The sequence below is a fragment of the Plectropomus leopardus genome, chromosome 2, assembly GCF_008729295.1.
Source record: "Plectropomus leopardus isolate mb chromosome 2, YSFRI_Pleo_2.0, whole genome shotgun sequence".
Lineage (NCBI taxonomy): Eukaryota > Metazoa > Chordata > Actinopteri > Perciformes > Serranidae > Plectropomus > Plectropomus leopardus.
In genome coordinates, this window is record NC_056464.1 from 34,390,475 (window position 1) to 34,416,538 (window position 26,064).

Below are 26,064 nucleotides of genomic sequence, written 5' to 3' on the forward strand. Positions count from 1 at the left end.
AACGCGCAAAAAAAAAAGAACAAACATTTGAAAAACTCAATAACAATGTCTCTTTCCAGGAATTATGACCCGTTTACTATACGAAACTACACCCGTCATCTATTACTGCACAGAAGAAAGCGTGCATCTGCTGCTAATTCACCCAGCACCACTGAGCTCAGCTGAGGAGGACGCCACTGATGTTTAAATCTCACACTGTCTCGAGCCTCTCATCCATGAGTACGTGCACGCTTCCTTCTGCACAGTGATACAGTAAGAAAATTGTTTTGACATGAAACTGCTCATAACAAGGTCTGTGACTTATTGTAAGTAACGGGTCCTGCATTGCTGTTGAGTTTTTTTTACATGTATTTATTTGTTTTATTTCTTTTTGCTTTGAGCACCACAAGCCGAGTGCCATCTTATTCCATTTAATTTGAGAGAATGCAGACACTTGGCAACTCACATCAAAACAAGCTATAATGATAAATAGCACTACAGGTAAGAGTCAAATATATTTTTGATTCTGACGTGGACTGTCCCTTTAATAATACTATCATTTTTAGTCTGTTGGTTTCTCATATTCCATATAGCTCATCTGAATCTAACTTCAAATATCTTGATGTTTTTAGGTTCACCTCGTCACCTGCTCGGCCTTCCTCAGCTCAGCTAACAAGTTTGAGTTTTTGGACATGGGCTATGTGAGTACAGCTGCATAAATTATGAGCTTCTTTTTTTTTTATTATTGCATTTCATGAGAACAGCGCAAGATGTGGAGTAAGAAAGTACAAACATAACCCAAAAAGTAAAAAAAAAAAACAAAAACAAATATATAAAGGGTTGGGAATACAAACAAGAAAAGGGGATGGTTCACTGTGTTTATGTGATATCTCACTATGAACAATATATTATCAGTAATTATGAGAGCACTTTGTTTACTGAACATCACAAAGAGCTTAAAGTTTATTCTGAAAAAGATTACAGTAGTAGGACTGAATTGGTTTTTAAGCGGAGGCTGTCCATAATGTGTCAGCGAGGTGAAACAGGTCACTGAATCACAACCGGATGTTCTTGCTTACACAGCAGCTCATGGAGAGGCTGAAGAGGATTGTAAAGCTCCCTCATCGACTGAGACCAGTGCAGAGCAGCAAAGTGAGTGGGAACTGCCTTCATGCAGAGCTGGAAAAGGTTACGTTCAGAATATAATTCACTGCAGTGAACTGATAAGTTGTTTCACTTGTTCCCAGTGCAGTTTCACCTCTCTCTCCTCTGTGGCCCTGAAGCCCAGAACCATTTTTCTTGTGAGGGAGTTGAGTTCAGCGCCTTCTAATGGGAACTTTAGTCACTTATTCACTTATTTATCACGACTGAGAAGGCGCGGTGGGACAAGACATTAGTCAACATCGATATGATGTAAGCGTGGCAGATTTAGCTCAGAGCCTAATTTTAATCTGCAGACAAAACAACATCAAAGCACATGTGGGAGGATAAGGAAGCAAAGCTCGTAAAACCCGTTATAAAACATCCACATGAAGAAAAGATAACAATCAGAACTTTGCAATAATAAACAAAGCTAAAAAATGGAAACGATGACAAAAGTTAAGTCTTACAAGAAAAAGCTAAGGTGGACACAGAGGTCAGTTGGAGCAAATATGCAGATCCTATCACTGTTTTCCCATTATGTAATGCAGAGTGTCTTGCTGTATGGAATCAGTGTGTAGTTTTTTCTCTGTTCAGCTTAAAACACCAAGACTGCAAGAAATCCGCTCACCGATTGTGAGTCAAATGCTTGAGTCAAGTTTTCAGACAGCGTACTACGTTGTCTCTGGCTGTTAATATTACATCAAACCCCTCTCACACTTTATTTGAAGAATATCAGCTTTTGCCGTCACACAGATGATTTAGAGTCCCACAGGCTTCGATTGATCGATTGTCAAACTACTAAATCAGAGTATGGCTTCTAAGTAGCCTCAGCGTACCTGGGTTATATACCTATATACCTGGGTTATGAGTGTAATAAGACTGATTATTTTGTTGCACTGCATCCACTTTTCATAATGTGTGATGTGATTTGTGGCCTTTTTTGTCTGGTTAAATGTTGTTTTGTATTTCTGTATTTATGTGAAATAGTTGTTATAATGGGATGCAAGAAAAATTTCATATTTTTCTGATAAAACAAGTGAAATTAAATCAAACCCATTTTATGTTTATCCATGGTTCTTAATGTAAACAGATAATTCGAATGTTATGCAATGCAATGGAAAAAGGTTTTTATTCTACCTGAAGTTGTTTGTTATTTTGCACCCTACCAAGTATTTCATGTTTTTTTAAACAGATAAATGTGAAAAGGGAAATAAATGTGGTATCAGAAAATAAAGGTCCTCTAAAATAAATAATGACAGTCCTTTGAAAAATGTCCTTTTAAAAAAATGTTATCTTGTTTATTGATTTATTTATGTCTATATTTACATTTATTTAAATATTAATTTCCTGGGCATGATTTATTTAGTTTAGTTTAAAAAAAAAAAAGAAATATACTTCCTAATAAATCATATACAGTTTTTAAATCAATTTGATGCTTTGAATGCACAAAAATTGAATTGCCAGTTAATAATAAGTTAGAAATACAACATTTGCCCAATATAATGTGACTTCCTGTATAAACCACACCCACTGCCGGACTTCTTTCCAAATACAGATACAAAGACAGATAATTTTTTCGGTTAAACTGATACAAATACAGATACAGTACACCTGTTGTTGCTTCACACTATGACTGGTATGATAGTTGTTTTATTTTGTTTTCTTTTTTAATCATACTTGTTTTTGCATTAAATAATAATAATTAATTAAAATAATAATAAAAATGGCTGTTGTTACAGTCTTTCTATTTTTTTAACATATTGTAGGTTTAACTGAAGGAATGGACCTTATGTCTTTCTTTCTTTCTTTTCTTTTATATTTAAAAAAATAAATAATTAAGAATAATAAGGCAGACATAGGCCCTATGTGCAAGTATTTGATTATAATTTCTTTTTGAATTGATAAAATGCATGAAGTGACTTAATCTCTGTCTTCCTTTAGATCAACACTGACTACAGGAATGAGTTTGCTCGGAGTCTGGAGCCCTTACTGCTGCTGGCTCAGCGCTGCCCTCCCTCTGTTGCCGGATCTATTAATGTCTCAGCAAGGTGAGATCATTTCTGCCAAATATCAGACAAATTAAATCACTAAGTTATCCCTTACTGAGAGGTTTTATTGTACAATGTGCCTCCACTGCCTAAATTTCACTGCTGCGTCTTTGGATTCTTCCAAGAAAACAAAAAGTCTGGGCCACAAATTTCACACTTGTGAAGAATCCAAACTCAAAATCCCCAAATGGTTTTGCAAGTGCAGATGGTAGACAGTGATGACTGCAGCGAGAGGAAAGGAGGCGCCACGCTGAGTCCCAGTATGGCAGAAATGCTGTCTATCTGTAAGCTCTGTGCACTGATACGTTTATGTAACTCACCTCGTCGCACGGGGACTGGGAAGGAGGCAGTTGATCCTGTTTTAGAAAGCCCTCTTTTTGCTGCAGCCAGGCCACAATCATGGTGCTAAGTTAACAGTTCCTGGAAGAGGATGTTTTCATTTTTAGTTTGTGTTTTTTTTATTTTTTTTATTTAGAGGCTTATTGAATTAAATTAAGTAGCTGAAAACCCCAAAAATCTAAGAGTCCTTTCACAATGCCATTTAGTTTTATAACTTCATAGATTCCTTTAAGAGTTACATCGAATCACACAGTAAACACAACCTTTACCTAAACACCCATCACTGTTCCTCAGTCCTGTCCCTCTCCCTTCACGTCACGTACACACACTCCTCTGACTGATTTTTTTCCACATCACTGTCCACCCCAACTGTTCACAGGTCCTTAAGCCCACCCACTAATGCCAACATACTGACAACTCTCCTTTCCAACTTGCTTAGCGCCCTGCCAGTGCAAGACGCAAAGTGGGCAGGGATTGGTGGCCGACCGGCTGGCACTATTTTTATCATAATTTCACAGAACCCTCCAGGATTCATCTGGAAGTTGGCATGCAGTGAGCGGTCGGGCCGCTTTGTTCCGGGCCGCTGATGTCACAGTTTTAGTCTTTAATTGGCATCAGTGATGGGAGGACGGAGGCTGGATATGCCGAGGATGATATGTGTGTGGCAGAGAGAGAAGGGTACATGTTCTAGACAGGTCCTCTGTTGCATCAACACTGGGCCAGAAGGAAGGAGTGGGAGCCCACCAGGTAATTTTGTATGAATTTTTATTATTTAACTAGTTTATTCTTCTTTATGGAGTGTCCTGAGCATGTGAGGCGCCTTTACTTGCTACGTGAACCCTAGCTTTTCTAATCGAATTTCTTGGATATTTATATATGATTGTAGGTTCAAGTGAATGTGTTTTACAGACTGCGTAAAAGGGTCAGAGTCAGTCATTTCTGCTGTCTTCAGTGAATGCCTGTTGATGCCACTGACACAAAGATAATAGTGGTTACACAAGGTGCTCGAGCCCACAGTTTTTCAAGTCCACCACATACTTCAGTTCACAGACGGAGGAGGAAATGAGCTTTTTCTCGCCGTATGGTTGTTCAGAAAGCCGCCCACACAGTGTAGCCCGTTACTCAGTGCAACTGAATATGTTGTTGTGTCTGATACATCTTCAGTTGCTGTCTGAAAGCTCCTTCCTCTTCTTCTGAGCCACTAATGCAGGATGCAGGATTGGTGGTCGGCCAGCTGGCCAGCCCTGTTTGTATCATAATTTCACAAAACAGAAGTGAAGTTGTACAGCCATGTTCTTTCAAGTAATAGATACTGCCGCATAAGCACTGGCAGTGTCTTTAATTGGTTGTGCTTGGACACAGCCTGGATGCTCAGAGGACAACATTCGTATGGGGATGTGAGAGGATGTATGCACACCCAGGCTTCTGCAGAATGGCTTCAGGGCAGTTATGCTGTGTTAGGCATGGAGCCAAGACTGTGGTCCTAGAACCAAGATAAATGTATGTTTATCTCGTTGTATGTGTTGCACGCACACACTGTCACACTCCTGGTGAAGGTGATGGTGAAGAGAGGTGAGTGTTTTGTGTAACAAATATACACAGATCACACATCTCATCATGTGTCACTCCGAACACTCACACCTCTTCATTATCAGCTTCAACAGGAGTGTGAAACTGTGTATGTTATACTGTATGTCTGTGCATGTATATACTGTACATATATGTGTGTGTGTGTGTGTGTGTGTGTGTGTGTGTGTGTGTGTGTGTTTGTTTGTTTTTTTGGACTCAAGTATAGAAAGAGCAAACATAGCATATAGCCAGACAAGAGCAAATACACAACAATACCCAACTAGCAAAGAGCATCTACAGAGTAGGGCCTGAGCCCCTTTTCCCATTTTCTGATGAAAAAAATCTTCATGCGGTTACTTTTAAACAAAAACATATTAGAAAATGAAGCTCACCTGGTAGAGTGTGTACCCCATATAGGCTTAGTCCTTTGCAGGGTTCAGTACCAAAGGCCCTTTGCTGCATGTCATCCCCTCTCTCTCTCCCAGCTTTCCAGTCTGCCTAGCTGTCAATAAAGGCAAAATTGCCTCCAAAAACATCTTTGAAAAAAAAAGAACGAAAGAAAATGAAGTCTGCAACCTACTGGGAGTTAATTTTTTTTTGGGGGGGGGCTTTAGAATTAACAGTAAAGTAATTCAACAACATGTAAAATGTTTATTTTATGTAAAAAGAGATGGAAATATAGAGGTGTGCTTGAGTGAAGCACTCAGCTGTACAAGTGCACTGAGACAGTAATACGTGAGTCACATGAGAATCAGTTTTCATAAATGTACATAAAACTATACAATATAAAAATCATTTTAATGATTGTGGAAGCAGAGCAAATATATATATTTTTTAGATAAGGTAATATATATATAAAAAATATATACACAGTTGCATATATTTACGTAAAGTAAAAGTAGTGAGTAGGTTGTGATGGTGGAAATTCTGCTGCACAGTGTTTTGCATGCAGTATGCACACAATTCCCAACTGATTGCAATGATTGCAAACTGTGGTTGCCAGTAAGTGGTAAAAAAATGCATGCAGACATCTCCATTATATTTATATAATATCTGTCAGAACAGACCTGTCTATAGGTTATTAGCAGTAGGATGTTATGGATAGAGTTCATTTCCTTCAAAATGAAGCTTTAAGCCTCCTGTGGTATAAGAAACAGGGGTTAGCTAGACATAATGTTTTATTGATGAAGAATAATGTAGAAATAATGAGAGAAAAAAAGGCAGTCATGGTCATCTTCGCCTCCCCCCTCAGGCACCAGTCCCCTCTGTCTGTGTCCTGCCGCTCTCCGTCTCTCAGCGAGATGCCCCTGGGCTCAGTGTGCGGGCGAAGGCCCACATGTCACCGCAACATCTGCACCAAGGTCCTCTTGGCCGAGGGGAGGGAAACACCTTTCACAGAGCACTGCCGCAACTATGAGAACACCTACAGGGTGAGTGCTGTGTGACCAATGATGTCCTATATTTACAGTTTCATTTCTGAAGATAACCTGATGATTTTCCCCAAAACAACATTTGGACAATACGGAAGTGTAAAGCTTTAACTTAAGAAATAAGAAAAAAAAATAAAAATCTACTGTTTTCTGACTTAACAGGATTAATATCTCTAAAAATTCTATGAAATTATTTTTTCCATAGAAACTTTTCTAAAAAATTATGAGATAATAATCCTGTTAAGTCAGAAAAACAGGGCTTTTTTTCTGAAGATGCACCACATTTTCACAGACTCTGATTCATTTGAGCAGATTTGTGAGGCTGTATTTAGAGACATTGGTGCTTTGAGCAAAATGTTTAGCAGGTATAGTGTTTACCATGTTTACTGTCGTACTTTAGTGTGTTGCCAATTAGTGCTGAACACAAAGGAAAACTGAGGCTGATGGGAATGTCGTTTGTTTTCGTCAAGTCAAAGTATTTTGACAAATTAAAATTTTAACTTGATGACACTTGATACAAGTTCGAAAATCAAATTAATTTTTTAGTTCATGCTGTTGGGGACACAGATGTTTGTAATATATTTCATGGCAAGTATAGAAAGTGTATTCCACTTGAAAGAAAGACATTGCAAAGAATACACTGTAAGTATTTCCAGTGTGCCTTTTTTACGGCATTGTAACTATAACGTAGGGCTGGACATGGTCATGTGTTGTGGAGCAGGTGGACCCAAACTCAGGAGACTGCAGGCAACAAAAACTTAAATACATCACTTGCTATATAAGGTTTGAGCAGAAAAAAGAAAAACTGAATACTGCAGAACAAATCTAAGCACCAAACAAAGGCTGAAATGAAAATTACTTAATTACAAACTAGTGTGATGAGGAGATGAAGTGCAGGTAAAGAAAATGGCAGAGAAGCTCAGGTGAGAGGAATCAGGTGATTAAGAAGAGAACAGGCAGGGAGCTGATTGGCTGGAAGAAACTCAGGCGCAGACCGGGACTAACGAGGCTGATGCAGAGCAGGTGTGACAAACGAGGAAACTACATCACAGAAACACAGGAGGGGGAAAAGCACAATAGTCAACCTTACAATATTGTTGCATTATTAATAATACAAATATGGTCATGATTCAAAGTGTTGTGACAAATTAGAATTTTAACTTGTGAACACTTGATAAAAGTTTAAAAATCACCAAAGTTTTTACAATTTATGCTGTATGGGAAATGAATGTTTGTGACATATTTAATGGCAAGTGTACAAATTGGATTACACTTGAATGGAAAAAAATGATTAACATGTTGTTGGGGTTTACAATGTGCTTTTCCCCCTGCGTTATAACTATAAGGTAGGGCTGGACAATATATCAATATAATATGGATATCGATGTCATGTGGTTTGAAACAGGTGCACCCAAACTCAGGAGACTGCAGACAGCAAAAACTCAAGATAGATCACTTTCTATTTAAGGTTTGAGCAGGAAGAAGAAAAACTGAATATAACAGAACAAAATCAAGCACCAAAAAGAGGCTGAAATGAAAACCAGGACTTAAATACAAACTAGTGTGATGAGAAGATGAAGTGGGGGTGGAAAAATGGGCAGAGAAACACATAATAGGTATCTTTTATGGATAAATTGACAAAAAGTAGGATATGTTTTAAAATATTTGATTAGTTTTATGTCCATAGTTTATAAATCTTCTGTAGTGGGATCCACACTAATTAAAAACTGCTGCAGCAACCTCTCTTTCTAGGATCCATCTCTGATCCTCCAGGTAAAAAAAAGAAAAAAAAGGCAGCTGCATGAATTCCTCTGAGAACTCAACCTGTGTGTTGGTCAGGAGGGTTTTCACACCCAGATGCACTTCAGCCAGCATCTGTAAACCCTCAGATCTCTGACACTGAAGCACCTCTCCAGCGTCATGTCTTATGTACGTGTGTGTTTACAGACTCTCCAGACAGAGATTCAGAATCTGAAGGACCAGGTCCAGGAGCTGCACCGAGATCTGACCAAGCACCACTCCATCATCAACACGGATAAGATGGGAGAGATCCTGGACAGATCGCTGCACATCGACAGCCAGATAAACTCCCAGCACTCCACGGTGGAAACTATGAGAGTCATGTTTGAAGAGGTGCGTCAGGTGGTACCTTGATGATGACCTTTAGCACGCACCGTCCTCTGACAGCCAGCTCTGACAAACAAAAAGTTCCTGCGTTTGTCCTCAGTCAGTACCTCTGGCTGCATACCAACAAGCTAACTTTCACCCATTGTTATAAATGTAGACTGCTAGAGATTCAAACAGAAAGGGGGAAAGAAAAGAAATGTCAAGGTATCCCCTGAGTCGAAACACTGCAGCACTTGTTATATTTTATTTCACGAGTTTCAGCTTACTGCATTCTCCACACAGATCTGGGATGAGACTTTTCAGAGGGTCACTAATGAGCAGGAAATCTATGAAGGTTTGTCTCAAAGATCTAAACATATTAGTCAAATATTTATCTTTTTCATGTTTCAAATTACAATTCCCTTATTTTTGTTTAATGTTTCCAGCCCAGCTTCACGACCTGATGCAGCTGAAGCAGGAGAACTCGTACCTAACCACAATCACCAGACAGATCAGCCCGTACATCCTGTCCATCGCCAAAGTCAAAGAGAGACTCGAGCCCAGGTGTTGTATTCAGAGGATATATTATCCGCATATTGGCCATCTGCTGCCTTATTGGTTGACTGATGATTGGAAGGAAATAGAAGCTCCCGTTGCCTCCAAAGCATAAAGCACCATAAAGCAGGAGGGGTGGTGGCGGGGGGGTGTTGTACAGTACGATGTAAGAGCAACGAAAAATGTCTTGTAAACAATTTTTTTAATGCATCACCAAACAAAGTCAGTGTTGTTTTAATTCACTTTTAATTTTTTTTTTTTTTACCTGTAGTGCTATTATCAGTCTCATTCAGGGCTCTTCAATGTTTTTCAGGCCAAGGACAATGTAGCAGAAAAAGAGGTGCAGAAAGGACCCTCTACGACATTTTTGTTTAAAACTGAGTTGCATATTAAATTTGGGGGATGGAGGTCACCTGGCAGAAGGTTTTATAAGCCTCAGGCTACAGTCTTGACCTGTATTTGCTTTTCAGGAAGGTTAGGGAGGAAACACCACTTTGACAAAGTTGTTGCAAAAGGCAAATCTGTTGGATTTATGTTAATGTGTATTTCCAGACGTATTTTAATTTTTAGGAATAAAACAGTAATTTTTTCGGAAAGAGACATTGGTGAGTGCACCAAAACAATATAGATTGATTAATCCTTTGAAGACTGAGCAAATTGGCATGATTTCTTAAAGAAACAACATGTGGAAAAAGGTAATGAGCAAAGAAATGGCCCCAAAACAACATGACCTAAAAAATTAGAAGAAAAAAAAAAACAAAAACAAAAGAAATGGTCTGAAAAAGTGCTTGAAAATAATAGTTCTGTAGAATAATTTTAAGTATATAATTATTTTGGACGTTTCCCTAGATTAAAAAAATGAAGAATAATTTTCCAAATCTACTAATTCCTTACCATTTGCAATTGTTCATTGCCTTTTCCCCGTGTTTTCAAAAGAAAGCAAACCAATTTGCTCAGATTTTAAAGGTATAAATAATTGCAAAGGCGTCTGAACGGAGCAAAGGAAAAGTGATGTCGATCCAGGTTTCAAAGGGTTAATAGCACTACAGGTAAGAGGAAAAGTATGTATATTTGACTTTGAGGTGAACTGTTCCTTTAAACATTAAAGGATAACGCTGAGTAAGTGCATTTATAGTCAACAAATCCCATTAAAAGATCCAAACCTACGGTGGATTATTTATAATAACAAGTATTCTCTGTGTGGTTTCTTCCTCGGTGTCACAGAGCTTCATTGTTGTCCAAAATCTATTAAAAACACATCAGTGAACCCGTGGTTGCACTGGGTGACATGTTCCTTCATTACCATGAACATGGCCACTGTAGTTTATCTTAACTGAATTCCACGCACACTGTTCTGCTGCAGTAAATACTCACTGGAGCAGCAAATTTGTTTTAATCTGCAGCTGAAAATACTCCACAACAAAAGCACTGTTTGCATCATGCTCACGTAAAACTACAGTGACCAGATGTTTTAGGAAATTGCTGACCCTTTTCTACAAATGAAACAATATCTTTGAGAGCTGTTTTTGAAGATTAACATCCTCAGAATGAGCTTTGGGCTGTGCACCACAAAGTTAGGAAGTTGGAAAGTACTGAGAGACAAACCAACATGTTGTTGGTTTTGTTCTTTTTTTGTGGGATTTGTTGAAAACAAGAACAATGCAGGAAAACATCAGTCTTATTGTTTAACAGCACCGATAACTGAAGAAAATGATCATATTTCAAAATGTATTTTTTTTTAGGTTTCAGGAGCCAAAAGAGCACCATGACGACCGCACGGAAACGATGCTGAAAATATACGATGACAACACAATCGCCACAGACAGTCAAGGCAGGTACTGTCATGCACCGTGCAGCTCAAATGTAGTTTTTCTTTATGTGAAATACAATATTTCAGCCACTGCAGAGTCTCTTAGATTTTGTTTATGATTTAAAAAATAGTCTGTCATGTTTTTGTGCCTTACATGATGATTTAAGGACTTCAATCTGCAGTAAAATATTTCCAGTCTCAACAGATTTCCTCTGGCTGGGTTATAATAAAAGCCTCGAGGTGTGTATTATGGAAGGAACGGATTTGTGGTGGATTTTATGGAGGAAACAAAAAGAAGTTTGTGTCGTGATATATGCTTTTTAGGGACGAGTCAAAAAAAATCAACCTTTTATCCAAATTTGTCACAGTAAATACCCTAAATGTTGCATTCAAAGGATAGTTTGGATCTTTTGTGTGGTTGTATGAGGTACATATCTTTTGTAAATTTACCTCACACAGAGGATGGCCCCCAGTTTGGAGAAGCAGGCTGGAGTACCGACACAGAACCTAAGCAGTGTACTACTGTGGATATGGGGCAGCAGCAAAACTTATTAGCCACTTTAAAAAAGGTGGACCTAAAAAAGTTAACATCACTTTAAGTGTATAATATATTTAGAATATTTTAGCTGCTTTACCTTAACGTCAGACGATGATTTCTGACAGTGAATTCAAACGCTTTCCTCACAGCCAGACTCCACTGAGAGAAACTGAAAAGTGATTTTACGTCTGATAAACAGCCAAAAAACAGGAGAGCTTCTTGAAACAAGTAATTCTACCAGAAAAGACGGTGCTCTTTGGTGAAAGGCATGAACAAAAGTAGAAAAAAGGAAGGAACCAAGGCTTCTTTAGGGAAAAAGTTAAAACGCCTTTATTTCATTGACGGGTTCTAAAAGTAACATAATTTGAAAGTATTTATTCTGTGACGATTTTCAGCGTACGACTTTCTACGCTTTTTTCAGTGATTTAACATCGTTGAACACAGGAGCTGCTGGTCTACCACTGCTTTAAACAGTTAGTTAGTTTATGTTATTGTGTGACTTTGGTGCTTCAGTTCATTTCATGTTTGTTTGTACTGGGACAAGTATATAGCATCAAACTGATGCCACATACAACAGCATTTATAGCCTGAGCATATTTGCAATGCCCGTCCCTTCCCTTAAAAGGGTTAGTTGAGATTACACAATAACACAAGCAAATTAACTGATTGAGGTAATTGACTAGACTTGACAATAGACTAGGAGCTCCTGTGTATAGCAAACTAAAATAACTTTTTTTTTTTTAATGGAGTCTGGTGGCTTTGATGTCAGCATAGATGGGAAACTAAAACAAGTTTTTGTGATGAAAATGTAGGAGGCGTAAATACGTTATGTTGCTGCCCCCATCCACTGCAGCACATCTTGCTCATCTCCCAAGTCTGTCTTCTCAAAACTGGGGGCACACTGACTGACATCTACTGTATGTGATACATGAGTATGACCAGTGTATCTGGGGCCGGCTCTTGGCATAGGCGATGTAGGGGGTCGCCTAGGGTGCCATCTGCTGGAGGGGCGCCGCCACGCCGTCAGTCCCCCTTGGCCTTGAGGGAAAATAATACTAAAATAATAATTTTCTATGCCCATTGGCACCCTCACTTTGTGTTTTCTGTCTAGAAAAAAAATATATATTAACATTACAAATAAATAAACAGTGACAAGTTCCTAAATTATGTGTGAGCATGTGATGTGTCGTTATTGGGTGCAGAGGTGCGGGTTAGGGTTAGGGCGCCTAGCGCACCAAATTGGGTAGAGCAGGCCCTGAGTGTACCTCATACAACCCCACTTTCTCAATCTGAACTATCCCTTTAAGAACAGGCCAGGTTTAGTAATAGCAGTAAGCGGTAAATAACCAAAGCTTTTTCCATTAATATACAAACATCTATTAAATATGTGTTTATGTATTGGGTTTCGGAGTGAGGCACCTCATTTATTTTTTCTTGACAGTGACAACCAGACCGGTGTCGCAGACCAAGACAGGCACAAGAACAACCGCGCACTGATCCTCGAGGCGGGGGACAGCTCTGTCAAGACCAATCGCCCGGGCAGGCCGAGGGTTCCCACGGAGACGACCAGCCACAATGAGCTGCCTTCATAAACACCGTGTCATTTGATTTCTGTCCCCATCTCCCCTCCCTGCTCCTGAGAGCATTAATTCAACCGTAACAAGCCCAGGACACTATGTGACTTCTTGCTCTGCTGTCCGGATACTGTACATAACATGTTGTCAGCGGTGTGGAGCTGTCAACAGCTTCAAGGTGAACTGACACACACGAACTGGAGGCGCATATATGGAGGTCAAAGACTGTCAAAGCCGAACGTGGACAAAGATAACATCGTAAAGAATTATGTTGGTGTTATTTAAGAGGACTGCTTTAATGAAAAAAAATCTGAGTGAATTATATCTAACTTTTCTGCCTTTTGTTGCTCTGTTTGTGCTTTGGCTGTTAAAATGATAAGTATGCCAAAGGTGTGAATTATTGCACTGTCTTTTTTCGGCAGTGTGTGTGGAATTGCTTTTTGCAGTATCTATTCTTTGCATAAAACATTTTTTTGGGGTGGAGAACCTTGAGGCTGATGATGGATGACTGCCCTGGTCCAAATCCCCAGAAGATTGTTGAACCGGTGTGACAGCGCAGATGGAACACAGCAAATGCAATGATGTGTGTGTCATTCTGGGTGTCAGTGTAGGTCACATGTTGATGTGTGTCTACTCCGAAATGAGGCAGTCGTTTCCAGGATGCAGCGGGGTTTTTTACATCTACATGCAAAAAGTGGAAAAGCTGGAATTACAGAGGTGTGTGAATGTAACTGGCCTAGCCTTAACCTCCATCTCCTGCTAGTTTTTTTTAGACTCGGTACTCATGCTCGATATCTCAGCCGGCCAAGGCGCTGTCTACTGGAGGAAATATATTCCTCTTGGTTTCGCCTCTAGACTGCATAGCACGTCCATGTCAGCAACATGCTTTAAGGCATTTGCCCTGCAGGAAATCAGCAGGTAAATTTCCTTTTCTCTTACCTCCCCTCTGCTCCTTCTTACCCCGATATTCTCCTTTCACTGCCAGAAAGATGGTCTTTTCCATAAAACTGGGCTGTTTGTCCAACAAAATGAAATACTTTTGAAACTGGTGCTAAAGGACCAGAGAAAAAGGGGCTTTGGCACTTGCTTTTGCTCAAGAGGTAACAAACCTACAACTGTGTGCCACACTATAAATTCAAATATTGCAATTTGACTTCCTCCCGCTGTACAAACATTAAACTAAATATCACAGATACAGCCACTGCCATCTCCATGTTAGTGAATGGATATAGGCCAGACTAAAAACAAATACATTTTTCCCAAAAATGTTTTTTGTCACTGAAGGTAGTTCTCATCAGCCTGATGTTTATTCGAGTGTTTATTTTTATAAGTTCAGTTTTAATGAGTTATTCAATTCTTCAAATGGGGGCTTTTCCGCCATGATTGACAGCTGTGACAGCCAATCCATGTGCTCCCATGTAATGGAGCTGCTCGCGATTGGTTGGACGGGTGTTTTGGCGGGGACTCCCCCACCACGGATATCGCTACTGCGCAGTCTCCGGCTCTCAGTGACATCACCCTTGCAACTTCAGCATAGCACGGGTACGTGGTGGTGTATCGACCAACGTTATATACAGTCTATGATTGGCACACACAGCTGTCAATCATGCATTAAACACCTTTTCTAGCATAAAAAAAACCAAACTTATCAGAAAAACGAACACTTGAACAAATGTCAGCATGATAAGAACAACCTAAAATGAAGGAAACCACCTTTGGGAAAGATTTATTTGATGTGAACTACGAAGTTTTAGTTTGGCCCGTGTCCCAGCCGTTAATGTGGAGGGGGCGGAGTTTATTTATGACCTTTACTGCCATCAGGGAGCAAACACGATATTTTTGCTTCACTTTTGGGGGGCTGTCTTGCTGTTCATGTTTATATGCAGGCTATGAGTCAAGTCCAGGTCATGTGACTTGAGTCCACTCCCTACGGTCCTGCTGCAAAGGCAGGACAATTTACTGTCGAGGAGCTGCCATATCACCTGAATAATTTGAATTTGAAATGATTTCAGGAGATAGTGTTGCCGACCCTTAAATCTCTTTTTTGATTCTTTTTCTTCCAGGAAAAACAACATCGTTAAGAAACACAGAGCTCGGTACACAGGAGCGATTGAGGGTGAAACCTCCCCACCTGCTGCCAGCGCAGAGACAGCAAACGGCCCCGATTCTCGGCACAGGTAAGGATGATAATGAGGAGCGAGACTGATGGCTCCAGCACACAGAAGGAGAAGGTTATTTACATTACACAGCCGGAGCTAAAGTGGGTTTGTTCAGAACCGCAGCTTCACAGGAAATATTGGGGTCATGCTGGCCTTAAGGAACGGTCCTGCTCTGCGGAGGAGTCAGAGGTGCAGATTCATTAAAAATACATTTGTGACAGCAGAGTAACAAATGGCTGTGCCTCTGCTCTGGTCCTGTACTCCCTCCCCGTGGTCATTCATCATCTGCACTCATCGAACTACCGGGTCCATGTTCACTGTTCATTATTCTCTTGCTCTCACAGCCTCTGCTGGGCTCCCTCGCCTACTGCTGGAGGAGCGAAAAACCCCCAGAAGGTTATTTCCCCTCCCAGATAAAAAAAATATATATATTTTTCAGAGGCATTCATGGCACATTTAAGGTGAAGTTCACAGAGAGATGGTTCTCATTTCTTTAGCAATTAAGCCAGGACACACCTTTGCTCCATTCACTTCACAGCAGGTGCCACCGAAGACACTTACAGAGGATTCACTGAAGGAAAAATCCTGCTTCCAAAGCTTTTTAACTCTAAAATCTCTATCACACAATTGAGAAAAAAACAATAAAGATAGAAGAGAAAGATAATGTGAAAGTTTAATGAACTCCTCGGAAAAAAAGTGGGTCACTGAAGAAATAAAGGCGTATGACATTAGGAAGAATACAATTAGAGCAAATAGTGCAGATTGAGGATAAAACTACAAATGGTTATATAATGAGGGTGAAAATACAGTTAAGAGTCTTAATTATGCTGCTGCAAAAAACCGCACTTGTTACGGGCCACAGATCTGCAACTGGATCCCAAGATTTTACTGACTAAAGACATATTTTAATAGATTAATGCGTTTGGTTTATGGATCATGGCTTTCAAATTAGATGAGAGAATAGTGGGGGTATTGCAGAAAGGAGGATTAACAAGTTAAGTGGATATGTTTGAGTGGAAATTCAATAAAAAGTCCAGATATCACATCTGCTGAAAGCTTTGACTCTGTCCAGCAGCTGATGCCCCAAAAGTGACCTCATGTAACGTGATCGTAACCCACCAGTGGTTCAAGGATCATTTTAAAGGACTAGTTTGGCATTTTGCTCCCTTTTTGCAGAGAGTTTGATGAGAGGATTGTTTCAGCTCTTGTGTCTACAGTGAAAATGAGGCAGCAGACAGCGAGAGTAGACTGGAAATGAGGGGAAAACAGTTAACTCGGCTCTGACCGAAGCAAAATCAGCTCCTCAAAATTATGAATTGTCATGTTTTATCTTGTTTTTTTTCATTCAGTTGACCTCTTATAGAAGTTTGATGCTTTCACTTAAGGAAAAAATGCCTGTTTAGTCTCAAAATAATGAGAAATGTTTTCATGGCAAAAAAATATTGATGAGATTTACAAATATGAGAAATAGCATAGGATTATTATGTGAGAAATGGTGGAAAGATAATCATGAAAAGTATTTATATTTAAGAGATTATTATCCCAGAATTCTGAAAAAATATCATGAATCACAAGGTTATCTTGTAATTCTCAGGAACATTTTTTATGGGAAAAAAACATGAATGACGTTGATATCTGAAAAGTCTGAGGGAAGTTCACATGGAAAAAAAAACAAAATTATAATCTTACAATTTTTAGAAAAGTTTATGATTTTTATGTAACTTCATCTCTGAAATTTGAGAAAAATATTAACGTGATTATTATCTGAAAATTCTGAGAAGTCAGTAAGAAAGTAATCTCTTAAATTGTTGTTTTTCTGAATTAACAAGATTATTTTTTCACTATTTCTGGATAATGAGCAGATTTTTTCTCCTATAAAAAAAGGGCAGAATTCTGAGATTAATTTAGAAAAACAGAGAAAAATATAAAAAAATAAAATGCATCACGCTTCTGGACCTTCCATGTATTTTCCTTTAATCAGCGATTGTGCTTTTTACTTTTTTTTGACAATATTTTCTCTCAAACTATTTATTATACACTTGCTTCTCTGTGAATATCTTCATTATTCTAAATCATTGTGTTGTGTGGAATCATGCAGATTCCTTTATTGAGTCTAATGAGCTCTGAACAGATTTTGTATAACAGCTTAAACTATTAAACTAAGTCTGGCTTTTCATAGTAAGTCCAGCGTTTCTTAGCCTCCTTACAGAAATTCTCCCATAAGATTACAGTTTTGAGCAGTGTTGACTTTATTTTTGTTTGATTTCAAACATATAAAAGCAGCCACTCCCTCGCTCAGGGATTTGTCCACCGCCGTCTCTGCTGGCGGCGGTGGACTGGAGGCATAATTGGAATCAATTTTGATGCAGTTATCGGTGGTGACAGATGCACAGGGTCAAGGGTTGAGAGCGTCCTCCCATGAGACTTGAGATGCTTGACGCATAAAAATGTCATTCCTGAATCAATTTCACACGTGAGCACTGGTTCATTCTCTGAGGGCGTTTTGAGCGTTACTGTTTCTTGTAGTTTTCTCACTGCTGACCGCTGAGTCGCTCCAGGCAGCAGGTGGAGGTTAAGTACGATGTTTGAGATCGGGGGACTATTACTCACTATTCTATCACTTTATTTACTGAAATCTTCCCACCCAGGCCAGGCATTATTTCTACTGAACACCTAAACTCCATTAGAGACATGCAAGTCAAAGCATGTCGATTTTATTTATCACTCACTGCACCCCGTGCTGTATAATTAACCCAGGAGTTATTGCCAAGGATTTTCATCTGACCCCTGCAGCTCTGAGGGTCATATTTTTTATTCCTATCCTCCTGGCCTACATCTGGAAGTATGTCAAGGAGAAACACATTTGCATAATTCTCCTTGTTTATTTATTTAATAATATTTAATATGCAAAGATATTTTAGCAGTCTGGAGTCAGTCTGAAAGTCGAGTTTACACAGAAATGATAAAATGACAAGAGAAAATCTTGTATAAAAGGGGCCAACCAACCACAAAAAAAGATACGAAATGACTACAATGAGACATGAAACAACCAAAAATAACACAAAATGACCCCAAAGAAATACAAAATGACCTCAAACAGATACAAAACGATCACAAGAATAGACAAAATAACCACAAGGAGACATACGATGACTACAAAGAGACACAAAATGACCTCACAAATTACAAAAGACACCACAAGAAGACATAAAATGGCTACAAACAGACACATGATGACCAAAAAAGAAACAAAATGACCAAAAAGATACATAAAATGGTTAAAAAATTCACAAAATAACCACAGGGAAAACATAAAATCACACAAAACAACCATGAGGAGGCACGAAATTACCACGAAATGCAAAACCATCATAGTCTGTGTGTCTGTTTCCCTTATTGATAGGTCCTTTTGCATATCTGGGCCCAGGGGACCACAGTCTCATAATCTGCCCGTGTCTCAGACACGCCACTCACTTATCAGATGTGCAGTGTATTTGTTTATATTCCAATTACAATAAGTTAAAAGTTGTTATTTTCAAGGTCTCAGTAATAATTTTCAATTTCTCTGTAACAAACAAAACAAATTTTTAAAAAAAATTCTGTTGGTAAATTTGATTTCACAAATATTGGTCATCTCGAGATGCTCTGAATAAGACGTTTCTTATTGTGCTGGAAGTCTGCAGCCCTGAAGCACGCAGATTCATTCTTTCAGAGACGTCTCCGGGGATTGTCACTAATGTAATAACAGAGCTGACAAATTGAGTTCCTTTTATTGCATCGACGAACAATGGCAGCGAGTGAGCGTGTCCTTGACTCGGAGGAGTCACAGGTGCGAGCCCGAGGATGTGTCAAACGTGCGTGCATGCGAGACTCAGGAGAGGCAGCCCAGCAGCTCCTTATTAATCAGCAGCTTGTTGGGCTGCTGGCCATACCTCCCCCCTCCATCTTCACCTCCTCCCCCACCTCCTCCACCTTCAGATACACCACCCTCTTCCTCCATCTCCCCTCCTCCTCCTCCCCCCACCTCCTCCTCCTTCAGATACACCATCCTCTTCCTCCATCTGCCCCCTCCTCCTCCTCCTCCTCTTCTTCTTTCTTACAGCTGTGGACTCTCTCTGATCAGCTCAGCACGAACTGAACCATTAATAAAGGTTATCTTTTAATTAACATCGCTCCCTGATGCCAACTGGATTCAAAAAGAAAAAAAGAATATTTCTAACAGATAATTCTGTTGCCTTGCTTTAGGCCAAATTGGCAAAATAAATAAAATATCTCGTCTGGGTAAAAATAATCAAATTTACTTCAGTTTTAATTACAAGAAAATTCGGTTGAAATTCCTGGCAAATTACAGTTACATACATGTAACCTTGTTTCCCCTCTCGTGTTTGGGCTTTTACCGTCTGTGCAGTGTCTGATTCCTTCAGTTTTATTGACAGCTATTGGCTGACATTGGTATTGGCTGACCTACAATATGGAAAATAACCAATAAAGTGTAGATTACACGAGAGCCAGCTGACTCTGAAGTCTCTGAATTTGTCCTTTCTTGGTTGGCAGTTTGGCAAGTAAACTTGAGAAGAAGTCATGAGGTGGTTAGTTGTTCTTTATTTTTCTTTTAAAGAGTTAAGTGACTTGATAATCTTTAGTGTTGGTTTGTTGATTCAAATATATTTTGAATATAGGAATAAAATGAGTAGAACCGAAATTAGCTGTTTGCTGTAGTCAGTTGACTTTTTTAAAAGAAAATGGCAATTTTTGTTGATTTTTATGCTGACAGCACACATTCGAGGGGCCGTAAAGTGTGATACATTCACTATTTATTTATTTCTATTGGTGAAATGATGTAACAAAAAAAATGTGGCATATAAAGTGAGAAGAGTTATTGTAAATAAACATTGTGATTCAGTCTATTTACCTCATTAAACAGAACTACAACCAATCAAAGTTTCTCTTTTTCACAGAACTAAGACTAACTTTAGCTTAACTGCACTGTATTCAAATGCAAAGCAAAAATCTGATGGTATTTGATTGGTTATTCTTATATTAATGAAAACTTTATTCTTTATTTTGTCATGGAGGTGACAGCAAAGACAATTAATTTATCTGAAAACAAAGAGTGACAAACAAACTGAGTGAGTGTGGTGGTCAATAAGTTAGCATCAAATTAATATAATTTACTTATCAATGTAATTAACTTGCACATTTCTGTGCACTGTTTTTGTGACACACAAGACTTTTAATGATTGGAAACGACTGTAATCACTCCTTTCATTGACATTTCTATATTTTAATGACTTTTTTTCTAATGGTTAACCGAACTCACTCCTATTATTGACACTTTTAGATGACTTTCATCGATATTTTTACTTTTGTTCAGGATTGCTTTTAATCAAGTTTTGATTGTGTGCTGCTATGATGTCCTATGTGCCTGTTTATTGTCGTTTTAAATTGTTTTGTGCAACTGCAGATCAAATTTCCCCATGAGGGACAAAAACTGAACTGAACTATTGTCAGCTTGTATGCATGAGTGGAAGAGAGCTGAGTGGAGCGTTGTATGGTAAAACAATTAAAGGATGAGGAGTAAAAAGTCTCCCCTTTCTCTGTCATCACGGAGTAAATGAGGAGCACTTTATAGCAGTGGGAACACTGGGCCCCAGGTGTTCCCAAAAACTAACGACCTGATCACGCCTGCCAGCATCTACAACACACAACACAAAGACAAAAACAAGCTGCAGCCAAAAAAGGCACAGTTGTCACATAATACACTAAACAAGACTTTAAACGCAACACTTTGGTTTTTTGCTCCTATTTCCACATGTTTGGGTTAAAGATCTAAAACCTTTTTTAATGTACTTCATAGACGTATTTCTCTAATAAAAAACTTTGTGTGACAAATGGTGGTCACACTAACTCATTCTTTGGAGCGTTTGTGACCAAAAAAATGAATTTCTGTAGTGTTAGTCATACAAAATCCCACTTGTTTTCAAGCTCACACTGCACCGTTTGGAGTGTCCTTTTATTGTGACCATCCCAAAGCAAACCTGTGTGGTAACGATGCTGTTTAATCAGCACCTTGATTTGCTGCACCTGTCAGGTGGATGGATTGTCTTGGAGAGGGAGAAGTGCTCTCTTACACAGATTAACAAGTTTGCAACCAAAATGAGAGAAATATATCTATTAAGTGCATAAGAAAGTCTTAGATTTTGAACAAGAAAAATTAAAGCAAAAAGAAAAGTGTTGCATTGAAAGTCCTGTTTAGTATAAATGGTAAAATATATAATTGCCTGTACACAAAGTTCACATTTTTTTCCATGCTCAGCTGATCAGCTTTACAGTGGAAAAAATACTCTGAGTTACACTAGCAATGAATTGAAATTATTTAATAAGAAAAGTACTATTTAAATACTGTATTTTATTTTCCCATATATAGCACCACGTCAAGGAAACTTACCAAAGAGGTATTGGGATTTTTTTCTGCATGTTATGGATCCATAAAATAAAACATTAAATTACATTACAAGAGGTCAATTTGATATTTTTGTTCCAGGTTGTAGTTTTGTATTTAACCCTTTGAAACCTGAGCTAATTGGTTTAAACTCTGTCCAAAACATGGGAGAGGAGGCAATGAGCAACTTAAATTATGGCCAAAAAAGTAGGAAAAAGTTACAACAGCAAAAAAAAATTCAGATGGTTTGACTCACAGGGTTTTAGAAAGGAAGAGACCTCTGCGGATAATTGGGCTCCCTTTAAAAACCTGAACAATGAAAACTAAAAGAAATCCCACCTTTATCTTTCACCACTGGACTTTTAGGTAGTTTTTGGTAAACTAACATCCCCAACTTTCACTTTCAATGCCCAATTATCAATAATTACTGTTTTTCTTTACACTGTTTCACATACTCTTGTTGCTTTCAGAAAAGTTGTATGTATAACTTTATGCGCCTACTTTTTTTTTTTGTTTTTTTTTGTTAGTGCAACATGGGGCCTTTATCGTTTTGGATCCAGACGGCGTGAAAAAACATGGTGTTGACTTTTCATTTTTCATATGTAAAAATGTACTCTGAGGTGTTGAACATGCCGCTGCTGTGTTACATGGGGATGTTTGTGTTCGTTTGTTCGTACGAATGTATACAAGATTGCTGCAGTTGCTGCAGAAGTAATAGAATTTCCATTCATGCTTTCTTAAAAGGCCCAGGAGGCACGCAAACAAGTGACAAGGCTTTTTACCTCAAGGACTCACGGCTCCGCTGCTGCCACGTTTGCGCACAATAGACCATTCAAGCTAACCGAGTTACTGCTTTGCAATAATGAAAGCCATCAGGGATGGAAACCTTGACAACAAGTTCACTTTTTGTGTGTACTATTTCCATACTTTATGTAAATCACGGAGGAACACTTGTTTTCAATTTGGGTGGGTGAAATATGAAAATCAGGTGTTTTTTCATTCAAGGTGCATGCGACGTTTTAACTCTAATTGTTGCGGTGCAAGAGGCAGCAGAGAGAAATACATCTTTCACTTTAACATCAGATTTTTAACATTTCTGTGTCATTTTAAATTAAGTGCTGTTCAAGTGTGGCTTTAACCTCTTGGTTGAGTTTTGACAAGTTTGGCGCTCACTTAAAAAAGCTACTTTGACTTTGGGAATATGTACAACTGAGTGCAAAAAAGGGAGCATATAGAGCAGGAAGATAAATGTTGTGTCTAGTTGGATAAATAAAAGCGGGGTATATAAAGAGATCTGTGAGCGGAGCGGGCTGAGAGTAAACAGAGATCTGTGACACTGGAGAAAATGAATACATTGGAGAATAATGGAGAGGGGGACATTTGAAGGCTTGGACAGAAGTCGCTCTCAAAATGCTTCATATTACTGAACACAGATGAAATTTCTGCTAAATCCTTTGCGCCTGCTGTTTATCTTTTCAACAAATGTTCTGTCCTTTTTTATTCGTAAGAGTTTAAAAAAAAAAACAACTTGCCAGATGAAATTTCAAATCAGAAGCAACCTTGAAATGAAAAACAACAAACACTCTCATCTTTTTATAACCAAAACAAAATGTGGCAAATATGAATCATGAAAAGAACCAAACTGGAACTGCAGTATTTTCATGAAAACATGCAGCTCATATTTTCATCTTTTTTGCTCATAATCCTCGTTCAGTGAAAACTAGATTTCAGGGGTAGTAACAGTCTTTGTATCTTTCAAAGTAAACAGCCCTGTGATTTTCTTTGTAAGGAGAGACATGAAGCTGAAACCACTACAGCTGCCTCATTTTAGGAAATGCCCCCTTGAAGGAGAATCCTTTTAGTAAATGAAACAGTATGAGAAAGCGAAGATACATTTTCTTGTGATGTTGGGTTTTTCTACAGTTTCCAAGAATGGATATCATTCACTAAAGGCATGAAGATTACAGAAATAGTTTTAAAGCTCTACGCACTGATTTTCTCCACAGTGAAATGATATTTTAGTTTTCTCTTGCACGACATAATGAATCCTATAGACCATTTTAAACTGCCTGCTCATACGTACAATGCTCCTGGTGCAAAAATGTAGCTACTAATATAATATTCTTATAAGGGGAATTACAAAAATATTAAGTGGGTTTCTATTAACCCTTAAATTGCGTGAATTGAAATTGGGGATATAAAATATTTATAATGGGAACACGTCAATTTCGAAAAAAATCCCCCCAAAAGGTTTTTAAGCTCACATGAGGTTGTATTTAAGGTGATTCGAAAAAGCCATATTTTGCAAAACTGCGAAGGAAACGCTTTTTTGGCTTTTATAGGTCACGTGATGCTGTGATGGCTATGTGTTTGTCAGTAGAAAGTGGCTCCCTCAGGCATGATGCAGTAGACGCTACAAGAGGTGTTATTGCATCGCATAATTCCTCAAAAGTTGAGCGGATCATCCGGAGGTTTAAAGTCCACAATTCCTCTGTGAAATGGTGGACTATCAACTCCCAGAAATCCCTTATATGTGGCCACTCCCATGTATATGGGGCTTACCTTTCCATTATCGCTCGCATAACATGCCTACGTCACCTTTAATAGGAAATAATGTCTACTGTGGTGGCTGCAATAGAAATAAACCTGCTAATGTTATGAACATCCATCGCCATGCTTCTTGAAATGTTGAGGAGAAGTTGCATAACATCACGGGAGAAGCAGCCTTACATCACTCAATCGAAATGCAGTCATTTGGAAAATGTGTTTTATCCACATTTTGTAAAAAGTTGCTTAAAAATTGCACAAACACGTAACTGAAACCGAATAATGTTGTCGCTCTTTCTTCAGGTCTTTCTGCACGCAGCACACTCTGTTTATCGTCAAAATGTGCAACAAACTGCTGCTGCAGCTTTTTGTCAACGGTGGTGCTGTTCTGTCCAGTTATCACAGAGAGCTGCACGTTGATGTCATTTGGTGTTGTGTTATCCTGGTGTTTTCCAGGGCTGAGTATTGGTAGACGGTACCTAAACCTCTCCTCGAGTACCACTTGTTCTGCATCTTTTAGATCTCTCTCTGCTCCAACACAGCTGATTGAAATGATCAGCTTGTTATAAACTCCTGATGCTGCTTAAAAAAGAGCTGATCATTTAATTTTATTTGTTGGAGCAGGGAGAGATCTAAGATGCAGGACAAGTGGTACTCCAAGAGAGGTTTGGGAAACGATGCTGTAAGGTATTGACCAAAATAACCCAGAACCAGGTAGGATTGAAACTCTTGCAGTCAAACGATGGCTGCAGTTATTGTTTTTATACTCAGATCTGGGAAAAAAAGAATTTTTGTATAAATGTAGCTGCATTGACGTCACCTGTCGGTTTGTGGACCGCTGTTTTGAAGCCTTGAGTTCGGAACTTCGGTTGTCACTTCCGAGCAAAGGTTCAAACCGTTTTTTGTAGCAGACTGTTAACTCTATTTTTGTTTCTATTTTAACACAGGGCTGTATGGGGATTCACTTCTGGAGCTAGCCTCTAGTGGCTATTTCAAGATCTGCAGTTTTTGGCACTTCCACATTGGCTCTATTTTCAGCCCCAGAGGTTGCCTTCTGAGATTTGTTCACTGTCAGTGATCCATTATTTGATTGCCATGTGTGATTTGCCCACTACTGCAGCAGTTACAACCCATAAAGTATGGGGTGTAGTGAAGTTGGGCACGGTGTAATTGATTGAGCTCACAGTTGCCAGATGTCACCAAAATATTCAAAGTGTGGCTATGCTACATGCCTGTGGCATCTGGTGGCATTTTATGCAACTGAATGCTTCCATTAACATAGTTTTATTGAATGAAGTGGCAAATAAATTATCAAATGAAGTACTCAATTAGGATCAGTTAAGAGTACTAGTACTGTAATATTTAAAAAAGAAAAAAAGTCCAGGGTTCATAGGCTCGCTGGGTGTGGAACTACCAATGTTGATTACAAAAGACAGTAAAAGTGGTGCTGGTACTACAGTGTGATCATTTCACATCACTATAATGTGACAGACACAGTTACCAAATCTCCATTCTGTCACGTATGTCATCATGATCTGAAACAGGAACCAAAAACTTTCAAAAGAGGACCAAAGAAAATCCAAATGATGCAATCAGTCAGTAAAATCAGCAGCCGCAGCGTCCTTCACATTGTGTAATCCACACACACTAAAACTGAGAGTGCACAGTTTATCCAGTGATCAGTAAATGATGAAAAAACACTGTGCTGCTGCAAATGGTAAATGTGAACCTTTAAACCCTTCATTTCATATTTGTGATGTGACAGGACTGTCTCATGTCTTCTGTCTTCACAGAGTGGGGACAAATTCTATCAGATCAGCAGCTA

The 26,064-nt window shown here is 38.8% G+C and overlaps 1 protein-coding gene across 3 annotated transcripts in view; it reads left to right on the plus strand.

Moving 5' to 3' along the window:
- The window catches only part of rnf207a (ring finger protein 207a), a 29,932-nt gene extending 16,463 nt beyond the window's left edge, over positions 1-13,469 (plus strand). For 2 of the 3 annotated variants that reach the window (XM_042509464.1, XM_042509456.1), the window contains 9 exons: positions 612-680; positions 1,063-1,131; positions 3,064-3,170; positions 6,331-6,508; positions 8,456-8,641; positions 8,918-8,969; positions 9,061-9,178; positions 10,912-11,004; positions 12,959-13,469. In XM_042509464.1, the coding sequence (XP_042365398.1) occupies positions 612-680; positions 1,063-1,131; positions 3,064-3,170; positions 6,331-6,508; positions 8,456-8,641; positions 8,918-8,969; positions 9,061-9,178; positions 10,912-11,004; positions 12,959-13,109 (1,023 nt within the window). In that variant the 3' untranslated portion in view covers positions 13,110-13,469. The remainder of the gene's footprint in view (positions 1-611; positions 681-1,062; positions 1,132-3,063; positions 3,171-6,330; positions 6,509-8,455; positions 8,642-8,917; positions 8,970-9,060; positions 9,179-10,911; positions 11,005-12,958) is intronic. The other variant, XM_042509473.1, reaches the window with a different exon arrangement.
- Positions 13,470-26,064: the final 12,595 nt, after the last annotated feature.